At 41.8% G+C, this 26,189-nt stretch overlaps 2 protein-coding genes across 6 annotated transcripts in view; both read right to left on the bottom strand.

Annotated features, from left to right (window-relative positions):
- LOC146490521 (protein NLRC3-like) overlaps nucleotides 1–10,401 on the bottom strand; it is a 170,905-nt gene extending 160,504 nt beyond the window's left edge. Inside the window, exon 1 of the mRNA XM_085153064.1 lies at nucleotides 10,354–10,401. The gene's annotated coding sequence lies outside the window, so the exon portion shown is untranslated. The remainder of the gene's footprint in view (nucleotides 1–10,353) is intronic.
- Nucleotides 1–26,189, bottom strand: part of LOC146490519 (uncharacterized) — a 184,542-nt gene that overhangs the window by 86,239 nt on the left and 72,114 nt on the right. For 3 of the 5 annotated variants that reach the window (XM_085152978.1, XM_085152980.1, XM_085152979.1), the window contains 6 exons: nucleotides 6,811–6,889; nucleotides 6,463–6,649; nucleotides 4,540–6,334; nucleotides 823–996; nucleotides 394–567; nucleotides 117–290 (listed from right to left, as the gene is read on the bottom strand). In XM_085152978.1, the coding sequence (XP_085009104.1) occupies nucleotides 117–290; nucleotides 394–567; nucleotides 823–996; nucleotides 4,540–6,334; nucleotides 6,463–6,649; nucleotides 6,811–6,889 (2,583 nt within the window). Of the gene's footprint in view, nucleotides 1–116; nucleotides 291–393; nucleotides 568–822; nucleotides 997–4,539; nucleotides 6,335–6,462; nucleotides 6,650–6,810; nucleotides 6,890–7,871; nucleotides 7,974–8,229; nucleotides 8,360–8,434; nucleotides 8,506–10,353; nucleotides 10,441–26,189 lie in introns of those variants that run through there. The other 2 variants (XM_085152982.1, XM_085152981.1) reach the window with 2 other exon arrangements.

Below are 26,189 nucleotides of genomic sequence, written 5' to 3'. Positions count from 1 at the left end.
TTATCCACTCAAATGTAAATAAAAGTTCACTTGACAGCTGTATAAAGGTTACCTGTTTATACAACAATATAAGGCACATTTCAAATGATCATCTGTGGAAAAGTTTGAATCCTGACCTGAGAGTTTCCACTGCACACTGTGAACTCTTTAATCCAGCAGACAGAAGCTTCACTCCTGAATCCTGCAGGTCAGAGTTACTCAGGTCCAGCTTTCTCAGACTGGAGGACTGGGAACTGAGGACTGAGGACAGAGCGTCACAGCTTCTCTCTGACAGGTTACAGCCACTCAGTCTGAAAAATAAAAGAGAGTCTGAACATGAACATACTAAGAAACAACATCATATGTATGAACTTTAATTAATAATTCTAAAAACAAAATGTTTTCTGATCTGACCTCAGAGTATTCAGTTTACAGTTTAAACGTTGTAGTCCAGCAGACAGAAGCTTCACTCCTGAATCCTGCAGCTTTCTGATACTCAGGTCCAGCTCTGTCAGACTAGAGGACTGTGAGCTGAGAACTGAGGACAGAGTTTCACAGTTTTCCTCTGAGAGTTCACAGATGTTAAGTCTGAAGACAAAAACATGAATAAAGATTGTTGTTAAAGTGTAATCAAGGTGCAATAGCTTATTGTCTTGTGCTGAGCAGGTTAGTATAAGTTCACTTTAACTTAGAAATGAATAAAAATGCTATGAAACAAGGATAACTGGATAAAGTTTACCTTTACTGTTTAAATTATTGATTATTTTTGTTAGGTGATATTAACAAAAACAAACATCAACCATATAAGCAAACAGAACTAAACAGAATATAAATTGATCTGACCTCAGAATATTCAGTTTGGCGTGTGGACTCTCCACTGCAGCAGACAGAAGCCTTACTGCTGAAGCCTTCAGGCTGTTGGTACTCAGGTCCAGTTCTCTCAGACTACAGGACTGGGAGCTGACCACTGACAATAAAACTTTACAACCTTTTTCTGACAGGTTACAGCTGCTCAGTCTGAGAGAGAAAGGAAAAAACAAAACAAAAAACAATATATGTGATCAAATGAAATTTGTTTATATGTTAAACCTTTTTAAAAAAAAAAAAAAAAACCTATGAAACTATGAGTGCTACCAGTCCAGTGCCCACTATTGGTACCTTGATGGTACCTTGCTCAGGGGTACCTCAGGGTGGCTGTTCAGTGGATTCGACCCCTGACCTTATGATAATGTGGCGACCACTCTACCTACTGAGCTAATAATTCTGTATACACTATCATACAATATTAACAAAAACTATTATTTTAGAAAATTTTAATAATTCAGTAATTGTTATGCTAATTAACTGTTAGTAACAATGGATTTTAAACACTAGCTGTATAAAACTCTTCCTGTTAAAGGTGTGTATAAAGGAGATGAGCTGAAATGCAGACTTCATGGAGAATGTTTGCTGTCAGGAAATATCAAAGACAAAGCAGAGATTCATCCAGTCTCTTCCACTAAGCCCACAGAGGGACAGACAGCCATTCTCACACACACACACCTTCATGAAGTTTAGATCACCAGGTAATCTAACTGCATGTCTGTGGACAGTGGGAGAAAACTGTGTTTCCTGAAAACCCTCTCCGTGTTTCCTGAAAACCCTCTCCTGTCTGATCATTTCTTGATAACATTTACATTTACAATAATTGATTACGCAGCAGTGGAGAGTGGACTTTATCAAAGTAGATGTCTTTCTGAAAGCGCTGTAACTAAGTTTAAGAATATAATCCAGCCACTGTTATCATCGTCAATGCCCTGTACCAACACAGAGCAGAGCAGCTATCTGAACGCTACCCCAACAGAGGTCGATTATCTTGTTAATAATTTCACCTCCTCACTACGTACGACTCTGGATACTGTAGCTCCAGTGAAAACTAAGGTCTCTAATCAGAAGTACATGACCTCGTGGTATAATTCTCAAACACGTACCCTCAAGCAGACGACTCGTAATCTGGAGAGGAAATGGCGTGTCACAAATTTAGAGGATCATCATTTAGCCTGGAGAAATAGTTTGTTGCTTTATAAGAAAGCCCTCCGCAAAGCCAGAACAGCTTACTATTCGTCACTGATTGAAGAAAATAAGAACAACCCCAGGTTTCTCTTCAGCACTGTAGCCAGGCTGACAAAAAGCCAGAGCTCTTTTGAGCCAACCATCCCTTTAACGTTAACTAGTGATGACTTCATGAACTTCTTCACAAATAAAATTTTTATCATTAGAGAAAAAATTACCAATAATCATCCCACAGATGTAATATTATCTACAGCTACTTGTAGTTCCATTGATGTTAAGTTAGACTCTTTTTTTCCAATCGATCTTTCTGAGTTAACGTCAATAATTACTTCCTCCAAACCATCAACGTGTCTTTTAGACCCCATTCCTACAAAACTGCTCAAAGAAGTTCTGCCATTGATTAATTCTTCGATCTTATATATGATCAACCTATCTCTAATAATTGGCTATGTACCACAGGCCTTCAAGGTGGCTGCAGTTAAACCTTTACTCAAAAAGCCATCTCTAGACCCAGCAGTCTTAGCTAATTATAGGCCAATCTCCAACCTTCCTTTCATATCAAAAATCCTTGAAAGAGTAGTTGTCAAACAGCTAACAGATCATCTGCAGAGGAATGGTTTATTTGAAGAGTTTCAGTCAGGTTTCAGAGCTCATCACAGCACAGAAACAGCTTTAGTGAAGGTTAAAAATGATCTTCTTATGGCCTCTGACAGTGGACTCATCTCTGTGCTTGTCCTTCTTGACCTTAGTGCAGCATTCGATACTGTTGACCATAATATTCTATTAGAGCGATTAGAACATGCTGTAGGTATTACAGGTATTGCACTGCAGTGGTTTGTATCATATCTATCTAATAGACTCCAATTTGTGCATGTAAATGGAGAGTCCTCTTCACACACTGAGGTTAATTATGGAGTTCCACAGGGTTCAGTGCTAGGACCAATTCTGTTTACATTATACATGCTTCCCCTAGGCAGCATCATTAGAAGACATAGCATACATTTTCACTGCTATGCAGATGACACCCAGCTCTATCTGTCCATGAAGCCAGATAACACACACCAATTAGTTAAACTGCAGGAATGTCTTAAAGACATAAAGACTTGGATGGCCACTAACTTTCTGCTTCTCAACTCAGATAAAACTGAGGTCATTGTACTCGGCGCTGAAAAGATTAGAAATTTGGTATCTAACCAGATTCTTACTCTGGATGGCATTACCTTGGCCTCCAGTAACACTGTGAGGAACCTTGGAGTCATTTTTGACCAGGATATGTCCTTCAACGCACATATTAAACAAATATGTAAGACTGCGTTCTTCCATTTGCGCAACATCTCTAAAATTAGAAATATCCTGTCTCAGAGTGACGCTGAACAACTAGTTCATGCATTTATTACTTCCAGGCTGGACTACTGCAATTCATTATTATCAGGATGTCCAAAAAACTCACTGAAAAGCCTTCAGTTAATCCAAAATGCTGCAGCAAGAGTACTGACAGGGACTAGAAAGAGAGAGCATATTTCTCCTGTTTTGGCTTCCCTTCATTGGCTTCCTGTTAAATCCAGAATTGAATTCAAAATCCTGCTCCTCACATACAAGGTCTTAAATAATCAGGCCCCATCTTATCTTAATGACCTTGTAGTACCATATCACCCTATTAGAGCACTTCGCTCTCGCTCTGCAGGCCTACTTGTTGTTCCTAGAGTATTTAAAAGTAGAATGGGAGGGAGAGCCTTCAGTTTTCAGGCCCCTCTTCTGTGGAACCAGCTTCCAGTTTGGATTCGGGAGACAGACACTATCTCTACTTTTAAGATTAGGCTTAAAACTTCCCTTTTTGCTAAAGCATATAGTTAGGGCTGGACCAGGTGACCCTGAATCCTCCCTTAGTTATGCTGCAATAGATGTAGGCTGCCGGGGGATTCCCATGATGCATTGAGTTTTTCCTTTCCAGTCACCTTTCTCACTCACTATGTATTAACAGACCTCTCTGTATTGAATCGTATCTGTTATTAATCTCTGTCTCTCTTCCACAGCATGTCTTTATCCTGTCTTCCTTCTCTCACCCCAACCAGTCGCAGCAGATGGCCGCCCCTCCCTGAGCCTGGTTCTGCCGGAGGTTTCTTCCTGTTAAAAGGGAGTTTTTCCTTCCCACTGTCGCCAAAGCGCTTGCTCATAGGGGGTCATATGATGAAACAAACTGCTGGAGTTAGAGACGTGAACAAGCTGATGATAATAAACCTGTCAGAGGGGCTGAAGGATCAGAGCTCATGTTCTTATTGGCTGGGCCTGGAATGTACTTTGATAAGAGTTACAGACAAAAATGTGTCAGAAATACTGACACGGCCTGCTGGACTGAAAAAATATTTACTGAGTGACTGATCATCATTTAATTCACTATTTTTATGTTTTTTAAGTGTTCTTTGAACTCAGCATTTCTGATTTTTTTCCCGTGGTTTTAAGATTTTCATCAATTATAAGATTTTAAGCAATGAATTCATGTTTACTTACAGAGCTTTGTTGGAGGCTTTGACCACTGGCAGCATTCTCAGAAGAGCCTCTTCTGAAGCAGAGTATTTCTTAAAGTCAAACTCATCCAGAACTTCTTCTGATGACAGTAAGATGAAGACCAGAGCTGACCACTGAGCAGGAGACAGTTTATCTGTGGAGAGACTTCCTGATCTCAGGGACTGTTGGATCTCCTCCACTAGAGAACGATCATTCAGTTCATTCAGACAGTGGATCAGATTGATGCTTTTCTCTGCAGACAGATTCTCACTGAGCTTCTTCTTGATGTACTGGACTGTTTTCTGATTGGTCTGTAAGTTACTTCCTGTCTGTGTCAGCAGAACTCGTAGGAGACTCTGATTGGTCTGCAGTGAAAGACCCAGGAGGAAGCGAAGGAACAAGTCCAGGTGTCCATTTGGACTCTGTAAGGCCTTGTTCACAGCACTCTGGTGAAAAGATTCTTTTTGGTTTAAAAAGCAAAAACTCTTGGAGGTTATTTGTTTCTGTTCAAGCAGATTGAGTCCAGAGTTGATGAAGGTCAGATGGACATGAAGAGCAGCCAGAAACTCCTGAACACTCAGATGGATGAAGCAGAACACCTTATTCTGGTACAGTCCTCTCTCCTCTTTAAAGATCTGTGTGAACACTCCTGAGTACACTGAGGCTTCTCTGATATCGATGCCACACTCTGTCAGGTCTGATTCATAGAATATCAGGTTTCCTTTCTGCAGCTGATCAAAAGCCAGTTTTCCCAGAGACTCAATCATCTTCCTGCTCTCTGGACTCCAGTGTGGATCTGTCTCAGCTCCTCCATCATACTTGACCTTCTTCACTTTGGCCTGAACCACCAGGAAGTGGATGTACATCTCAGTCAGGGTCTTGGGCAGCTCTCCTCCCTCTCTGGTTTCCAGCACATCCTCCAGAACTGTAGCAGTGATCCAGCAGAAGACTGGGATGTGACACATGATGTGGAGGCTTCGTGATGTTTTGATGTGGGAGATGATCCTGCTGGCCAGCTCCTCATCTCTGAATCTCTTCCTGAAGTACTCCTCCTTCTGTGGGTCAGTGAACCCTCTGACCTCTGTAACCATGCCAACACACTCAGGAGGGATCTGATTGGCTGCTGCAGGTCGTGTGGTTATCCAGAGGTGAGCAGAGGGAAGCAGTTTCCCCCTCATGAGGTTTATCAGCAGCACATCCACTGAGGTGGACTTTCTAGGGTCAGTTAGGATTGTAGTTTTGTGGAAGTCCAGAGGAAGTCGACACTCATCCAGACCATCAAAGATGAACACAACCTGGAAGTCTTCAAAGCTGCAGATTCCTGCTTCTTTGGTTTCAGTAAAGAAGTGATGAACAAGTCCCACCAAGCTGAACTTTTCCTCTTTCAGCACATTCAGCTCTCTGAAAGTGAATGGAAATATGAACTGGATGTCCTGGTTGGCGTTGTCTTCAGCCCAGTCCAGGGTGTATTTCTGTGTTAAGACTGTTTTCCCAATGCCAGCCACTCCCTTTGTCAGCACTGTTCTGATTGGTTCGTCTCTTCCAGGTGAGGCTTTAAAGATGTCTTCTTGTCTGATTGTTGTTTCTGGTCTGTCTGGTTTCCTGGATGCTGTTTCAATCTGTCTGACCTCATGTTCATCATTGACCTCTGCAGTCCCTCCCTCTGTGATGTAGAGCTCTGTGTAGATCTGATTCAGAAGGGTTGGGTTTCCTGCTTTAGCGATCCCCTCAAACACACACTGGAACTTCTTCTGCAGAGCAGATTTAAGGTTACGGTGACAAACTGCAGCTTGAAGTTCTGAATAAGAAGAAAAATAAACACTCAATTCCAAAAAGAACTAATCTTTAAAACATGTTGCTCCATTTTCCATCTCTGGAAAATGTTCATTTATCCAAAACTTTAAATCTTTACAGAAATCCTCTTACTGCTCTGCAGACGGTCAGCCAGCACCACCTGCTTAATTCTCCTCAGGAAGTCCACTGTGATCTTCACAAATTCCTCTCTGCTGCAGCTTCTTTGACTCTCTAAGCATTCTGGGTAACCTGGACTTAGAACCTTCTGGATCTTCTTCAGCTCGTTCTTCACAAAAGTGATGATGTTGTCCTCCAGCAGCTGGAACAGAATATTTATGAATGAGACAATCAGACTGAAATCATGGAGCCAAACATCAGATCCATGTCGGACACACTGACAATCCACTGGTCTACAAAGAGCAGCATGGAGATGACTGTGAACAGAACAGATGTAACAGTAGTTGTTGTACATGTACAGACCATAAATATGGAGTCCAACTGTGTTTGATGCTGCTGGGCAGACTGACCACTGGGAACCTCTGAGCTCTGCTGGTCCACTCTGTGGAGGAACCATGAAGGATTAGTTCAACACAGGATAAAGATCCAGGAGTTTCTGCTCAAATAACTTCATCTGAATCAACTTTGTCAAGTTTTAAACTCTCAGATTGTGAAAATAAGTTCATGGATGTCCTTTCAGTGGTGATGTCAGGGGTGATTTTGAAGAAGCTCATTAAACTGAACCATCAGCACATCACTGCTCCAAAACCAGGTCATGATCCGAGGTCTCCCTCCACCACCAGAACACCAGCTTTACTAACGTGGTAGATCAGTGTAGTACAGATCAATAACTGATGAGTCATTTGATCAAAATCACAGAGTGCTTCACATCTGACCCTCTGATGTTTCTGTAGACATTTTGCATATTTAATGAATGTCTGACAGTTTTACATTCATTCTATGAATACAGTGGAAATGTTGTCTTATAGTCTCCATGTTTTTTTCAGCATCATAAATTCTTAACTTCAGAAAATTAGATTCTCTTTTCACAGCTGAAAAAACAACAACATTTATTCTCTATTGAAATCTGCATCGTCCACTCCAAAGGTCACAATGTGAAGGTAACATCTGGTTGTGTTCCCTGTGATTAAATGTGAGCATCAGTATGGTGGGATTTATCCACTACATCCACACCACTGTGGTTCAGTGTTGTCCTGATGGAGTCTCATCAACAGCAGCCAGTATGATCCAGGCTTTAGCTGCTGGGTCTCTTTATGACCTCTCAGACTGTTTAACAGATCAGACACAAAGAGAATCAGAACAGCTCTGTTCTTTAAAGACAAACATGAACCCACTCAGGTCACACTTTCCCCACAGATATGAGCATCACTGTCCTCAAACAGCAAATGACCAAGTCTAACATTTGGATCTTTTCTCTTTCATTGTTTTCTTTTTAATGAATCTTTGTAACAATCTGAGGATGTTTCAGGTCATATTTATCCAGGAAACACAAACATGTAAAGGAGTCATCACAGCTCTCTGACCTCGTTGGTCCAGGTTCACCACTGAAGACTGGAGGGTGATCTTTGGACCCGTCACTCCTCACAGACGGACAGCTGGACCCTGCAGACTGTGACCTCTGACCTCTGCAGACACAAACATGATTGAAGCAGCTGTGATCACACAGACTGCAGATAATGCAGCTGTTTCCTGTCAGTAACAGTCCTCTTAGATTAGAGTTCAGCTTTTTACAGGAAAACTGGACAAAACTGATTTTTGTTACAAACTCATTTTCATTTCCTCTCAGCTCACAAACACAGTCAGAAAATCAACCAGAATCAACACTGATTATAATGTCAGTGTAGAATTATTTCTGTAACTCAGTGTGTTCAGCTGTCTGACCTCGTTGGTCCAGGTTCAGCACTGAAGTCTGGATTATGATCTTTGGACCGGTCACTCCTCACAGACGGACAGCTGGACCCTGCAGACTCTGCTCTGTCCTCCTCTTTCTCCATCATCATCTTCAGTCAATCTGAGAGGTAAACCACAAACACTCAGTGAGTTCACATTAACAGGAGCAACTGAGTTACAGTCGCTGACCTCTGACCTGTCATGTGACCTAGAAACCAGGTCAATATGTCTGTAGGTTCAGTCATCCAGGTCATGTGATCTAAGGAGCTTGGAGAGAAACACCTGGAGCACAGACATGTGGAGCACAGACATGTGGAGCACAGACATCTGGAGCACAGACACCTGGAGCACAAACACCTGGAGCACAAACCCCTGGAGCACAGACACCTGGAGCACAAACATCTGGAGCACAAACACCTGGAGCACAAACACCAGGAGCACAGACACCTGGAGCACAAACATCTGGAGCACAAACACCAGGAGCACAGACACCTGGAGCACAGATACGTGGAGCACAAACACCAGGAGCACAAACACCTGGAGCACAGACACGTGGAGCACAAACACCTGGAGCACAAACATCTGGAGCACAAACACCTGGAGCACAGACACGTGGAGCACAGACATCTGGAGCACAAACATCTGGAGCACAGACACCTGGAGCACAGACATCTGGAGCACAGACATCTGGAGCACAAACATCTGGAGCAGCATGTCGATGCTGTTGGCTGAGATCCTGAAGACTGAAGTCCAGGCAGCTCCAGCAATGATCCACTGATGTGTTTTTATTCCATGTATGAATGTTTTTATTGACAGAGATGACGTTTGTGTGTCAGTGATGCAGTGACTGTTGTTGTTACCTGTACAGGCTGGTTAGACTCTATGAAACAGATCGTACAGATCTCTGCATGTTAGAAGAGACTATTAAAGGTCATGAATGAGACAAAGGCAGGGAGGCGTCCTTTACAGCTAAACAGCAGAGTGAGAGAACAGCCAGCACCTCTACATTTATCACATTATACAGCACATGTATGATACTGACAGGGATGATAAGAATTTAGTGATTCTGATTCCATCACTGATATTACTTATTGATTCTCAGTAGCTCTGCTTTGACAGTCACCACCATCACTGAGCAGCATATCAAAGACATTTGTGCACATTAACTGCATGTTGTGGGTCAAATGTTTGTGCATGTTGGAGGCATTTCCTCTTTGTTGTGATCAGTGTTGGTCATTACTCAAAAAAGTCATTATTACACATATTACACAGAACACTTATTAAAAGTAATGGAGTACGTTACTTCATTACTCCTCATAACATTACTTTGATGTTACTGTGTAAAATGAACAAATGAGCATGTAACAATCTAAAGCTGAGGTACAGCCCCACACACCAACACAGATCCTGATGAGGTCACGTGATGTTTCTCTGAGTGTTTATGAACACAAATCAAAGATGAAACAACACAAAGACACTTCAAAGTGATTCTACTGTAGAAACATGAACAGGTAGAAACCTGCAGCCTGACTGCTCATCACTTTGTTACCTGTTCAAGTTCAGCAGCAGCAGCTCACTTTATCACGGTGCTGGTCTGGGGTCAGTGTTTACTCAGCTTTAACGTCACTCTGGGTTCTTGGCTAGCTTAGTGTTAGCTTAGTGTTAGCTTAGTGTTAGCTTAGTGTTAGCATGCTGTGTGGCTAGCTTAGCGTCAGAGCTCTGCAGGTGTCTCGTGTGTAAATATTAATCACAGTGACAGTAAAGGAGGTAAAGGGCTGTGATGTCATCACGTACGCTGCGTCCTCTGTGGGCTCTGAGTGAACTCACAAAGTACAAACTACAAGTACACAAACACGAACCTCAGAGTGGCGGACACACTCGGCCTCGTTGGTCCAGCTGTGAGTCCGTTACCGTGAACTATGGAGCGGCTGATTTGTGCTGAACTAAGCTGCACACAGCTGATGTTAGCCAGGAAAACATTACACACTGACTTTAATGGAGAGACCGGAAATACAAACACACACAGTTTGTTGTGTGAAGAAATCAAACATGAGCTGAACAAACAGTAAAGTTCCTAAAGACAAACTGTTAAAGGAGGAAACAAAGCAAACTTACAGTTTCTTCACACACCAACAACAAGCTCCACTCCACACCTGGACACTAAACACGGATACACAGGTGAGCTGCTTCCTGGAAGGAGGCGGGGCTCCACCTGAAACTCAGCACAGGTGGGAGGGGCTCAGCTCTGTGTGTGCTGATGTGTTAACTTTAAAAATCTGCGTCTGACTGCTCAGACTGAGTCAGAGTAAAGTTCACATGCTGACGTGTGGAGACATGAAACCTTGTTGTAGCTGCAGGTGTGAACACACTGATCCCAGATCAGCTCTGCTGTATTTGTAACATGAACATTTCTGCTGCAAAGCTTCAAATGTTCAGCATGTTTCTCTGTTTCCAGTCTATAGATCCAGTCACACTTTCTACCTTCACCTGTGCAGTAAAGACTGAGAGCAGAGCGGAAACCAACCGTCCAATCAGTGAACAGCATCAACACCTGAGCTTCATTCAGACTCTGTTATTGAAGATGTTGTTGGTACAAAGTTCATCTGATGCTCACATGAATCCATGAAAGATTTATTTCACTGAATGTTTCTTCAAAGCTCATTTCAACCTGTTGAAGTCATGAATGAAAGTGCAGACTGAGAGTGGATCACATGATGTTTAAGGTGTGTCATGTGACATGTTCAGTATTGTCACACATGTCTAGATTGTCCCTGATATCATAGCTGCTCAAACACTGATGATTATATTTGAAGAATTATTACTGATGGCAGCAAAGTTTGAATGGAGCTCTCTGTCTGTGCTGATTTGTCGCCCTCTGGAGGTCAAAGCACAAACTGCATGATGTCACTGTAACCACCACAGTGACAGGAAGTGTTTTTATGACTGAAACACTGAAATGATGCTAACGGCTGTCGTTAGGCTCACTGACAGCAGTGCTGATGTGTTCATGTCAAACACTGGCTCAGGTCAGACTCCTTCATCCTTCTCCAGCGTGAGGCCGCCCTCAGACCCACAGGAGCTCTGACCTTTGACCTCCTGACCCTAACCATTTTAGTCTTGTTGCATCTTTAAATGCAAATCCATCCAAACTGTAGCCGAGCAAAAGAAGCTGGAAGTTGTTCTAAGAATGATGTTGTCAAAGGAGCTTGGAAAGAAAAGCGTCTGGACTTCTTTAAGTTGCTTGAAGAGGGACATGGACGCCTTAACGCCCACTCACATCCTGGGACAGTGTGCAAAGTGACCTGATGTGCAAACTGCAGTTTGAGGTCGGTCAGCTGTTCAGGAGTCTGATAGCAGTGGGGAAGATGAAGTTGTTGAGTCTGGATGTTCTAGATTTCACACTTCTGAACCTTCGTCTCGAGGGCAGAGGTGTGTCTCTCCTCTGGACTCTGTGATGGTAGCTGCTCTGCAGAGAGGGCAGCGGGGTCCTGATGATCTTCTCCACAGTTGTTATCACTCTCTGCAGGCGTTTGCGGTTTGCAGTAGTGCTGCCGTACCATGCAGTGATGCAGCTGGTCAGGGTGCTCTCCACAGTGCAGCTGTAGAACCTGCTGAGGATCGTGGCCAACATACCAAATTTCCTCAGCCTCCTCAGGAAATACAGCAGCTGCTGAGCCTTCTTGACCAGCTGTGTGGTGTTCAGTGTCCAGGTCAGGTCCTCACTGATGTGGACGCCCAGGTACTGCTGCTCACCCTCTCCACTTCACACTCCCGGGTAAACAGCAGTTGGTGAGGCCTCTTCTTCTTCCTCGTGTCCACTATCATCTCCTTTGTCTTATCAGTGTTGAGGGTGAGGTTGTTGTCCTCACACCGTGACACCAGACCAGCCTCCTCTCTCCTATATGCCACGTCGTCCTCTCCAGTGATGCGACCGATCACTGCAGTGTCATCAGTCACAGAGGGTGGAGGGTGCAGGCCGAGTGTAGCCAGTCACAGAGGGTGGAGGGTGCAGGTTGAGTGTAGCCAGTCACAGAGGGTGGAGGGTGCAGGTCGAGTGTTGCCAGCTTGTGAGTGAGTTTGTGTGGGATCACAGTATTGAAAGCCGAGCTGTAATCAACCAAAAGTACCCTGATGTATGAGTCTTTGTTTTCCAGGTGGGAGAGGTAGTAGTGAAGGGCAGTTTTCCCACAAAACAGCACAACCAAGGACTCAGAAGCACAACATAAAATACAACAAGTTAAAATGCTGGGTCACAAAGACCCGTGACAGACTCACCTTTAACTGCCCAAGACTGCGTCTGAATCTTTGGACCAACTTCAGGGATGAACTCAGTGATGTCAGTAAGACAGAAAAGGTTTTCAAATCAAGCTCACTGGGTGTGTTGCCGAGTATATAGTTAGTGTAGGTGTTGTTTTGTGTGTCAGTTCTACTACTAAGTGTCACAGTTGCTACAAAAAAGCCACCAAGTAATAATAATTTACCTTCAAATCGTTCCTCCAACTCATTTAGTCGCCATTCAAGCAGTTTGTTTCTTACAAAATCATCCAAGAAATGAACCTGAAAGATAAACTGTAATATTTAACCAGACTAGATCTTTGTAATACATTTCTGTGTCATGTTCCTGTTCCACACAGGTGCATACTGTGGAAATCTCTGTGGCCATGTAGTGGTGAGGTTGCTACCCAGTGTGGTAATGGGGTTTAAATAGAGCGGCTATTGGACGAATGTCACCAGTGTCACCAATTTTCTAAAGAAATATATTTCAGAAGGTGCTGTTGACATGAAAATCTCACCAGATGTGGCAACAACCCATCAAATCCACACATGCAAAGTAATCAAACCACACGTTTCCATAGATTATGTGTAATAAAGAGAAATAAGACGGGGGAAAAGTCTTGAACACACTTGCTGCAGTTTGTTTAACACTTTGTACAAAAGCCTTTGTGTATGATGACAGCATCAAGATGCCTCCTGTGTGGACAAATTAGTCGTATGCATGTAATCTGTGCGCTGTGGGCGTGGCTCTACACAAACGAGGTGGTCAGCAAGCACAGGATAAAGCAGGGCCATGAAACTCTCTAGTGCAGCAGATGTTTAATAAGACTCAGCTTTAGGCTTCTTTTTCCACCTGGCAGCAAAGTAACAGCTTCACTAATGTGAACAGTCACAATGTTAAACGTTTCTATATTTTCATATATTTTTATACGTCATCTGTTGATGCTGCAGAATAAAGTCTGTTAACAGAGTCCAGGATGTGTAGAGCAGGTCCAGCTCTCCCTTTACTGTGTCCACTTTCATCAGCCCCTGTGAAGTGACACAGAGTGCATGTGTGTCTGTCAGCTGTTGTTTATTGTGAAGAAGACAGATGGAACAAATGAACACACACTTTTAGAGAAATCTGAAAAAGAAACACGTGCTTGGGCTCCTTCTGTGCTCGTCTTTATTAATGCTGATCTTTCTTTCATGTTTGTTCTTTGGCACAAGCTTCAGTCTTTTCTCCCAGGGCTCCTTCACACTTATAAATACACCTACATTCATTTATACACAAACATCATGAAACAAAGGGGCGGCTTTGTAAAAGAGGACATAAGATCCTCTCTGAACAGCACATTAATATCAAACACAGGACTAAACAGGATATACTAAGTCTGTGGTGTTTTCATTATGACTTGCTAAGTATTTTTCCAGTGGTTTGAAATGTGACTCAAGTCTGATTCTTCTACTGTGTGTGAACTCTAAGCAGCTGCATTAAACACCTGCTTTTCAAACGACGCTCAATTCTGTGACTCTGTGAATGTAAACTTTTGTCACCTGCATAAATAACAATACTTGATCTAGTAAGGACTGCAGTGCTCCTATGATCCCAGCTTATAGATGGAGGCTAGCATAAGAGGCTCACCAGCTAAAGCAGCACACCTGGGTCTCCCAGCCTATTAAAAGCAGCCCTTTGCTTCACCTGCTTCACTAAACATGATTATTATTATTTAAGCAGAGTGGTGTGATTTATGTAGGCATTGCTGTGTGACAGGAGGACTTTTCTTGCACACCCACTGTTCTGGATAGGCGTAGCTTTGGGTCACGTGGTGTCGGTAATAGTAATAGTGATTGCTATATCACCTGTTCACGTCCCGAGGGAATTTTTGTGAATGAGTGGGTGATGGGAGAAGTCGACTTTTGCTGACCGCTCAAGCTTAGAATGTTTATTTTGATCACTGTTTTTCTGGATTTTAAGGATTTGATAACAAATAAAGAAGTTTTTAATCTGGAACTTTGACTTACGTTTTGAACAGCAGGCGCGTCAACATTATTCCCCTATTCAGCTGCTCGGCCACTCAAAGGCTTGACAGTCGCCAATACCCACCAAATGAGGGCGCACATGCTTCCACGCCCACTGGTGACTGCACACATCCTTTCAAGGAAGCATTTCATTCATCCCTAACAAATGGAACAAAACACTGTGCAGCGTGTTCAGGTTTGAACGTGGCCCTGGCCTCTCTCTGCATCCACCTGCATCGGCCTTCTTGTGTGTTGTACCTCCAACAACCCAACAGCACATCCACTCCCTGCTGAACTGCTTGGTAAAGTTTGAATCAATTCTACTTTCTTTGTAGGTACATTTCATCTGTGAACTCCTGAACTCCTTTACAGCAAAGGCTGCAACTCATTGGTGGTTATGTCACCATGAGAAGATTTTATTATTTCCAGAATCTTTTAGGATCATTCAGATGTTTAGTAGTTTTTGAAGGACAGGATTCTGATTTGGCCTTTTTAATGAAGGAGGCTGAACGATTTCCGAGCTGCCACAAATCAGCCAATCTGCTCCAGATTTAGTTTCTCTGGCCTGAGCAGCATCCCTGTTTTTAAGGAGACTGCATAGCTGAGGAGAAAACCAAGGATTGTTTCTGCATTTCACTCTAAATCTGAGCATGGGGGCATGCTTATTTATCATTTTGATAAAAGTGTCATAAAAATAATTCCATGCCAGCTCACCATTGGTGATCAGGTAGATTCTGTTCCAGTTATAGTCCCATAAATCATGAAGCTTGCTGACAGAAAAGCTTCAAATCTCCTTTGAAAGCTATTTGTGGTCTTGATTGTGGGAGCTTCAGTTGTCTGACTCCAGCTGCCACACAGTGGTCACTGATATCATTTGCAAAAACCCCAGTGTGACAATATTTATCAGTGAAACAGAAATCAGGAAGTGACGACTTTTCTTTGAACATTTGCTAAGGCTAAGCTGTGCTTTCTACCACAGTTGGGAAAAGAGGAAAGAGAGTATATTATCCTTAATGTATTAGGAAAAAAGAAATCTGATACCAAACTGATATAACCACAATAGTCACATATCAAGTAACCAGAGTACAGCTGTGCAGGACTTTTATTGTGAAAAGTAGGAAGAGGAAACAGTTTTCATGAGCAAGCTTTTCTGACATGTGTATTCAGTGGTTGAGAGGAGGCGGCAGACAGCAGGACAGTCAAAAACTCCGACCACACTGGTACTGGGAATCCCACAGTGCTCGTCCTTTAATAAACACTCCTCACCAACAAGGCCCAGCTGAACGGCTGCTGTCTTATCATACATGAAGCGAGCAGCGTTCATACAACAGAGGGCAGGGGCGCATGCTTGTGACACCACTAAACATGAAGTTGTCTTAAAGAGACACCACACTATTGCGACTGTTACACATGGAAACTTATAAGCATAACTTCTCTCCAACAAACGTGGAATAACAGGAAGATCCTTTATAAACACAATTTCTTCTTCTTTATATGGAGGAATTAACTGGAAACAAACTTGGCTGCATGAAGGACAATTTAAAGGAGTTTCTTATAAAATACTACAGAACTTTAAAATTTAGAGACGAAGCCAAGAAGACACTGCAGAGGTTTCAGCCTGATGTGAACTGTTCTGCTTCTTTCTGTGAGTTACGCACTGAAACTATTTATCATCTATTTGATCAGAATATAAACATCAGATTCAGAGTTATTTCTAACAGCAGTCTGTTTCATTATTGATCCAACAGCACAGATTTATCACTGATCTGTTAAACCTGATCACTTAACCCTTTCACACACAGTGGTCACTACAGTTACAGCTATTCAAAGGCTTGTATTTGTGTCAGTGTTGATGGTATACTTGCACATAAACCACTACACTGGACACTGATGTGTCCCTCCATACCCTGTCAAAACCTGTTGTCCACCTAACTGGACATGTAAAAAAACTCTTTGAAAAGTTCACGTTTAAATGAAGTTCAAAAATCTTTTTTCATGCCTAAAGATGAATAAAAACACTTAAGAAAAAAATCCTGATTGAGGTTGTCATAATTCATGCGTGAAAGGGTCAAAACTAGAAAATAGACGTGACAGACATGAGTGAGGGATAGGAAAGGGAGAAAGAAAGATGAAGGAAAAGAAAAACAGAAGGGAAGAGGGACAGTGAGAAAGGAAACTTAAAAAGAGAAAGAAGAGAAAAAAAATCTCCTGGATCACCTGTTGAGAGAAAAAGAAGAGAAAACAAGCAAAAAAAACAAACCAACATACTAAACACAACACCATCACGTTAATCTAGCTAAGTGTAAACAGCAGTAAATACTAAATATTGAATGTTGTTGTGTAGCAAGCAGGACCAACAGCGCACAATGTGCTTGGAAATAGCAGCCAATAGAGGTGTAGTTTATGTCTATGAACAGTGAACACCCGTGTGCACACCTGTGTGGATCAGCGCGCTTGTATTCAAAAGGTTTCCCCATGTAATGGTCTGCTAGAGGATGTAGAGAGCCATAGCCCAGCCCCCCAGCGCATGAAGCAGGCATGGAGGAGATCCAGCCTCCATGCCTGCTTCTGTCTGTCCCGTCTGTAACAACTGAAAATAAAATAAATAATAACAACAAAGGTCGATCAAATGGACCAATACGGCAAGGCCGTGATGATCTATTTGGCAAAGTAAATCCGTTGGGTCTCCTTGTTGGTCTTCAGACAACAATTCTGACGGCCAAAGAACCAAATGGGACAGGCAAAAAACAAACAAAAAAAACAAAAAACTAGAAAATAAACGATCACGTTTTGAGTTGAAAACAGTGACAACAGATACAAAATCACATAGTTCATAATAAAAATGACTCCTGTGAATCTTCTAAATCCAGTGGATGATGTTCAGGTTGTGTTTGTGCTGATTACAGAACCATCTGATGTGATGACTGCAGTGTAGAAGAGCAGCATATACTGTCACACAGCCCTGATAGCAACATGACTCTGGACCAGATCTGTAGACCAGGTCTGGACTGGAGTCCACCTGTGCAGTGGAACAGATCAGGATGGGATCTGTTTGTTGTTGTCACCTCTAAACAGCTTTGACGTTCAGTTTTAGACAGTTAAAATCATTATTTGCGCCTAAGAAAGATCCAGTGTTTCTGGTCTAAATGTGTCATATAAATGCATAAACCACAGGATTTACCACTAAGAGCTCCTGTCTGGCCAGAATGCCGTTAGCCCCCTGTGTGGCTGTTATAGCGTGGACAGGGTGAAGGCCAGATCAGTGAAAGATAGAAGAAAGCAGAGGAATAGAAGAAAGAAAAGGGACAGAAAAGAAGGGTGGTGGGGGAAAAGTCGAGGGTGAAGCAGATGTACACAATGGGTCTCCACCTGCTGCCACAGATGGAGCTCCCACAGCCAGGGGAAGGAGTACTAGCGGTCAAGAAGCAGCAGCTAGCCAACCACTGCAGAGGCCGGCCACTTCAGAGAAAGCCAAAGACGGGACCCTGGACCCCAAGAACCACCCGACACCTGGGGGAACCCCGACCGCGCAACTAAGAGGAACAAGCCATCCCCGGAAAACAACCCTCATAGGAGCAGGCCAGCAAGTCTCGCACCAGTTGTGACATCACATCCTGTGTCGTGCGACACAGTCGTTGTGGTGCGTTGGTCAGTATCGCTTAATGTTTGTAACTTGATCCATTGTGCCGTGGTGATTTCAATCATGCTTGTTTTTCCACCATTTTAATGATAATCCTGCACCGAAGCTCAGAGACACACGAATACACAGAGTGAGATGTTGAAGCAGTTTGAAAACTTGAATTTGTAGAAAGACCTTTGCAAAAAACACCCTCAACAAAGTCGTGGCTTCCAGTTTTGGCTTCTCCTTATCAGCTCGTGTGACGTGATCCTGTCTGAATGGTCTAATTTAGGAGAATAGTGCAGCGCCTTCTCCCGCCTTAACGACAGTTAGAAACGACTGCATCTGTGTGCTGACCAGATGAGTTAAATGACCATTGTGGCGGGTATGATGGTGCCAGGAGTGGTTCCAGGGGTTGTGCCACAGGGGCACTGGTCCCAGCTGAAATTTGATTGGCCCCCTGAAGTGCCCCTGTCCTGTCACTCATCTGTCCTTTGCGGGAGTGCTCATCAGATTCAAATCCAAGTCCCAACACTAGTGGTGCTAATGAGAAAAATAGGAATTTCCAGTGTGAAATCTTACAGAAGAAGAAGATTTGAACATCCTGCAATGAAAGCTTTTCAACCGACAACTGGTTAGAGTCTACACTTTGAGAAGTTTGTTGGTATGTCATAAATCTGTATTTACCCACAGCTGTCATGTAGCTTAAGTCTGACAAACATTAAATGAGCCCCAGTGCTCCCGGTATCGGTGCAGAGATCCCGTTTAATCGACTGTAACACGAGCTTTGTAATATAAGTCCTGGCGTGTGGTACCTAAAAAAAACCTAAATCTCAGCTAAAAGCTCCTTTAAACCATTTCTGCAACCTCCAAATACAGCAAAAACAACAAACAGTTAGGAGCCGTTACGTCATTTCACAACAAACACAACGCAGCCTCGTTAGTGCAAAACTGCGGCTAGCAAAACATCGTTTAAAAGCTGAGATCTCACAGATACCAAAACTGCCAGTTTCATCACGCTCCGACCAAAATTCATCAAACCAGCTGAAAAAGCAGACCACAAATATGCACAGCGTTCAATAAAATATAACGTAAAATTTGCTCCTTCCAACGTGTAAACATCCAGTCGGGACTCCAGAACTTTCCCTTCCTCACTCGATCTCCCACAATGCCTCAGAGCCGTTTCCCGTCGAAAATCACAAATTTTGCCTGACTACAGACATTTGATTGGACCAGGGTGAGTGTTGTAAATTTATGGTTACGTGTATTTTTTGCTCTGCAACTTCTGATTGGTGGACCTGACGTAAAAACAGTGATGTTAACTTGATTCTCTTGGCTAAAATTATTTTAAAAAGAGGGTCAATCATGCAAATCTGGCAATAGAAGCCAAAGTTACAGCCCCTCAGATTTTAAAGAGAAAAGGCACGTTTCCAACACTCGGTTATGCAAAGGGAAACAGGCCCAAAGTGCCTGAGTGTGTGGGTAATTCTTCAAATAATACTCAAAAGCAAACATTTTTAAGCATGTAAATAAAATTAAATCATTTCTGCTCTTCAATACCTAAGAAATTAAAACTGGCAGATGGTACCAAAATGTGAAACGCCTGGCTATCTGTGCATTTAGTGCTGTAAGTTTTCACTGTTTACCTTCAGAAGCATAAATCTTTGCACAGATAACGTTCATATGTGGATTCCTGGTTTTCTGGAGTTAATTGTGACCCAAAGCGTATTTTTAAAGTGGTTCCAGGCAATAAAGTCTAAAAATAAATACATCTACTTCCTTTTTCTGTGTTCCAGCCTCGGTGACTCTGACACAGTGCTGTAATATTTACACCTCTGATGAAAACAGAGTTTGTAGTTGCAAAGAAATACTCGACTCATTTTGGGCATTTACGAGCAGCAACCTCAGAAAGCCCCTGGGTGCTTCACTGGTTAAGAGGCAAAGCAAACATCAGTTAACAGTAATGTTAATTAAGGCCCAAAGTTAAGACCCCTCAGAGTTCATCCTGATGTGTGGGCTTTGGCCACAGCTACTTTCCCCTGTAGAACAGGCTGCTTACAGCACCCCCTGGTGGTGTTAAAGTGGAGTAGAGCCATGAGTGAGAGATGATCTCTTTCCTTTGGCTCTGCTGTTTGTCCTCATATGATCCTTCTTCCTGGCAACAGTGGGATGCATAAATTGGTTGTCATGGTCACTGCAGTGTCCTCTCCTGCTCAGCCAGAACATTGAGACCTCTGATTTCTTGGGGACGGGAATGATGATGAAGGATGTGGGGACCACCAACTGCTTCAGGAAGAGGTTGAAGATGTTGGTCAGCACATGCTCTAAAACATGACCTGGAACGCCCCCAACACATCTGGAGAGCCCTGAACTCCGAGAAAGCACCAAGTGTGTAAATCCGTGACTCCATAATCACAGACTGGGCTCTCTTTAAAAGCTAGAGAGGAAATTCTCACTCACTGGGACACCGATCTGCACCACGGAGCGGTCCCATCAAAACATTATCTCAGGACACCACGAGCAACACACTGGAGAGGGGAATCATAGCCAGAGACTCAACTTTGTCTCTGTTTTCTTTATACGATTGTAGGGTCTTTACCTTATAAAGGAACAAAAACAGAAAGTAAAGATGCGGGAACAACAATCCTGGGAGACTGCCAACAAGCTGACTGTTTTCCGAAATCACACCCTGCACCGCACTTACGGTGTGTTTACACCGAGAGTGTATGAGCGAAGCAAACAGAGTCTGAGAGAAAACACAAAGTGAACAAGAATTACAAAACACAACTATCCCTGCAACAAAGATTGTAGCTGAAAGATGACGTGTGTAAAGTTTGCTCTTTGGGAGGGTTGAGGCTGTTTTTAGACCTTTGATAGTTTCCAATCCAGTTCTGAAAGACAGAAATAAAAACAACATCATTAAGATCAGATCATGGAGCTGTTTCCTGCCTTGTTTCTATCTTCACATTACAAGACTTTACTACAATAAAGATGCTAACATGTATCTGTAGCAACAACATCATTGAATCTAGAACAACTGGAGCCAAACCAGTGGCCTCTGCTGGGATCACTGGTGAGCCAACACTTCCTTGTTGGATGCAGATTTCAGGGCTTCCTTTTGCTCCTCCGTTATAACTGTTCTCTCTTCTCAACAAATGATGACACAAAGGAATCAGCAGTGACAAAGATGATGCTGAAGAGAAGCACACATTTCACACATATAACAGACCAGTCCAGTTACACACACCTCTGCTTGACATTAGGCCTCAAACAAAGACACAAAACACTAACTTGACTCTAAATAGAAGAAACGAGCAGCTTTTTCTGTTCTGTGCTTATTTATATTTGACACACATGCTTCTCTTTGTGCAAACACACATTGCACTATAAGGGTAACCTAGCACACAATGATTGGACAGCACAGTGATGATGCTGGGAGATCCTATACGAAGCAACACAGAAACACTGAGAACAAAACTTTAAACATTGATTATATTGAGATAAGCAGCCGACCCAGTCTAGATAAAGGCGAGCAGCTGGGACCGCTGCTGCACCAAAAACAGGTTTCAGTGTTTCCATGTGTGTGTGTGATGTCTTTACTTATACTGGTCAATAGACTTTAGTCAACACATCATTGAAAGGTGTTACACATGAAATAAAAACAGTGTTTCATCTTTATTCCTCTGAAGCAGCTGCATTATAACCAATCTGCTCCTTTGTGGCCATTTAAAACAGCCTTAAATAACTGTTGTTATATTTGTTGCAGTTTCTGCTCCTCTTGGACAGACGACTCTTGAAAAGACATTTTTGAATTTCAACTTTTAACTGGATAAATATCGGATATATAAACGTCTGCAACAAACTGATTCCAGCTTCTACCTCATGATAGGAATGTTTTTGTGGCTCAAGATGACCTGATATCTTTCATGATGGAGACATTTGACACATGTTTCACATATTATAGACCAACAAGTTATTCATAGCAGTTTAAATACGGGGAGTCACTTTTGGGCCCAGCAGATAAAACAGAGACAATATTTCCTTCTTTATTTAAGTGACGTGTGTCACAGATGTGACCTAGTAAAGTGTAACTGAACATTAGTAACGTTATTAACACTCTCAGCTCGTCCTTGTTCCAGACCTGAAGATCCTCTTCTTTCATTCAGCAGCAGCTTCAGGTCTCTGATGGTCCAGGGCTTGTTGTTGGGAAACAGCCCTCCTGGGATGATGGTGTCCTCACAGAAACAGTCAGTTTTGATTCACATTGACTGCTTCTCTTACCTTCAACCAACATCATTATTATACTTACTCATGGGCAAAAAAAAATAAAAAATTCCTCTTGTGAAAACAATTGGCGAAAGGCTCAACTTATTATTGATAGTCGAGATATTCGTCGAATCGCCCAACCGTTTTGCAGTGATCTCAAATACAAAACAATTTCTTCATCAGTAATATTTTATCTTTTGGTTGGTCTCTCTTTTTTTTTTTTTTTTTCTTCAGAGGATGCATCCCAGGGTTATACACAGTTTACCCAAAGCAAATACATTGGATCATGGTGATGATGGCAAAGACACAGCCCCTCCTCCTCTCAAACAAACCATCCTTAGCACTCCAGCCATCACCCAGAGGAGAGTAAATTCCTTGGTATTTGACTTCATAGTCAATGAAGTGCAGCCCTTTTCTACCATTGAGAACGCCCCATTCCGTAAGATGTTTGAAGGACTAAGTGGGGGCAGGAGTCCTGTTTGCAAAAAAACATTGATGACTCACATTGAGAAAACCTTTCCAAAAAATGAACGAAGCAATAACTGAAATTCTTCTACATACTCAAAATGTGTGCATAACAGCAGATATCTGGACTGCGCATCACAGAAGTTTCATTGGCATTACATGTCACTGGATCGAGTCAGACACATTGGATCACAAGTCTGCTGCACTGGCATGTGAGAGGATAAGAGGCCAACGCACTTATTATGGTATTGTCGCCAAAATAAGTCAGGTTTTTGCTGAATTCCAAATCCAAGGCAAGGTTAGTGCTATAGTCACAGACAATGGGAGCAATTTTGTACAAGCTTTCAATGAATATGGAGATTCAGAAACAGAAGATGATCTGGAAGACACAGATGATGTACAATTTCATGATGTCACTACAGTACTTGAGGAGGAGCAAGAACACGAGGAGGTGAACTTCTTTTTGTCACCACACCATCGATGTGCTGCGCGCACACTAAATCTCATTGCCACGACTGACCTTGATAAAGCTGATTCACAGCAGGGTGTTTCCAGAAAATTATATAGGAGTGCAAAGGCAAAATGTGCAGCCATCTGGAATAAGGCTCATCGCTCATCAGGTGCTTCTGATGTAATTAAAGAAATTGCCCAAATGAGATGTGTTGTACCTTCAGTGACTAGGTGGAGCTCAGAGTACCATGCAATCGAGAAGCTAATGAATCTACCTGAAAGTCAGCTCAATGAAATCTGTGAACAACTGAAGGTGCCAAAACTGCATCCTCAAGAGACAGTGTTTCTCAAAGAGTATGCAGCCACTCTGAAACCACTTGCCAACATCAGTCAAAATCAGTCAACCTGCTCCAGGGGGAAAAGAACTGCTATTTCGGATATGTGATTCCCACCCTTCTCAGTCTGAAAGCCAAGTTATCTGAAAAGTTGACAAAAGTGCAATCTTCAACTCACATCCTCTTAGCGATCATCAAAGCAATTGACACTCGATTTGCAGCTGTATTAGCCTCCCATGAAGCAAGGATGGCAGCATCCACCATTCCAAAATTTCGACTCTGGTGGCTTGCTGATGATGAGAGAGAATCCATGAGAAGAACAATGGTCCAAGAGGCCCGTCTCCTCAACACAGAACCTTCTAATGACATTAGCACCACTGGACATGCCTAAGTGGGAAATGAGCCAGAAGATGATGATGACAACAGCTTCTTCAGTTTTCAGAGGACACAGGTGACCTGTTCTACAGCAGAGGATGAGGTACAGAGGTATCTTCAAGATTCAGATAAGACATTGACCTCATTAAAGGGATATCCATTGATCAGAGCCTTCTTCTTAAAACACAATACAACTCTGCCGTCAAGTGCTCCTGTCGAGCGTCTCTTTAGCCACGGACTTGTTTTCACCCCACACCGTAACCGCATGACAGACAAACACTTTGAACAGGTGCTCTTGCTGCGTTACAACCGCCTTTACTGGACTGTAGACTAGGCGAAACAGATGTAGGTAGTCTGCTGAAACTATCTTGGTATTGTTCACAGATAGGGCTTGCAACCTAAGTATTTTGTAGTCTTTAGTATTTGTTTTGGGCATGCATTCAAAAAGCAGCACCTCATATGAACATACAAACTCACTATTGTTGCAGTCTGAAATATTGAAAATTGATGATCTAGTGAAATTCCAAACAGCACAAATTCTATTCAAAGCAAAAAATAAAGAACTGCCAGGTAATATTCAGAGTATGTTTTTTTTTTGAAAGAAGGAAGTTATAATTTAAGGGGTTTTTGTAACTTCAAAACAATGAAGGTACGTACTACAAGGAAAGGCTTTTGTGTTTCTGTTCATGGAGTGAAACTATGGAACAGTCTGAATATGGAATTAAAGCAATGTCCAAACATAAAACTGTTCAAAAAGAGTTATAAAAATATGATCGTCTCGAACTATAAAGAAAAGGAAAATATTTAAATTAAGTGAATGTCTCTATTTAAAAAACAAAACAAAACAAAACAAAAAAACTCATGATGTGATATTATAGTATATCAGAAATCTGTTCACTATTTTTATTACAAATTATATCAGTAAGGAAGCTGACTAAATATTAACTGATAATTTATGGCAAAAGGGTGGGATTCAATAAGTATTTACTTCTTCCCTTTCAACATGTAAATTAATCAGAACGTTTTTTTTGTATGTAATTTGTATAGTATTTTTTTCTCTTTCTTATTTTCTTTTCTAAATGTACTTGTATATTGTTCACATGTTGAAATAAATTACCAAATTACCAAATATGTTTTCTGCAATTGTTAGACAATTATTTGATTTTTGTGGCCAATTAAGGTTCAACCAAGCAGTTCAGCACTGACACCTTGGACAGTTCTTTGTTGCATGCCTTTGTTAAATGGCCATAAGGTAATGTTGCTGAGTTGCATTAAAACATATATTGTCTTGTTTTAAAAATTATATCTAGGGGTAAGGTTTAAAATGTAATTTCTCATTGTTACATTGAGTTTGAATATCTGAGTTATATTAAAAAAAATCTTTTGTAATTTAAAATTATTGGTGGAAGAATAATATTGACAGTAAATGCCAAAATAATATATATATATATATATATATATATAAATAATCTTTTTTTGCCCTAATAAGGAAACAGTCATTGTTTGCTGATATTTTTTCTCCTTGTGCAAGGCTACTTTTTGTTTTAACTAAGTGATGTTGGTGACCATAACAGTAAATACTTTTCAATGGCAGATTTATGTTTGTCTAATACTCTTCCACTTGTCAGCTTTATAAATAAAAAAAATGTTAAGGAAAGACTGTGCTTTTTTATTATCTTTAAGAAGACAAAACAGCTTATACAAACATACCCAAGTCTTTGCTCCTCTACATTACATATATTATCTTAAGTTGGGCTTAACAGTTAATTGGTAACAAAAAACAAACAAGGATTTGCAGGATGTGATAGCAACATTCATGTAGTTGTAAAAAGCATAACAATATATTAAGTAATCCAAAGTATTCAGAATACGTTACTCACATCGAGTAACTTAACGGAATACGTTACAAAATATATTTTGGGGCATGTATTACGTATTCTGTACTGGAATACATTTTAAAAGAAACCTTCCCAACAGTGGCCATAGACCACACCCTCCACCTCAATATACACCACAGTTTTCTCTGCTATGGAAATGAGATCAGGAGGAAATCATGATTATTATTATTGAATAAATGCTCACATTAATGTGGGCTTATTTGTTTCATATTAGAAACATTAGTTGAGTGTTTTTAGTATAAAATGGTGAAAGTCTCTCTTTTTGCT

Source organism: Neolamprologus multifasciatus, unplaced genomic scaffold (genome assembly GCF_963576455.1).
Source record: "Neolamprologus multifasciatus unplaced genomic scaffold, fNeoMul1.2 chr03_unloc_1, whole genome shotgun sequence".
NCBI lineage: Eukaryota > Metazoa > Chordata > Actinopteri > Cichliformes > Cichlidae > Neolamprologus > Neolamprologus multifasciatus.
Note: the sequence above shows the minus strand (reverse complement) of the source record. Positions and strands in the feature narration are given on the sequence as shown.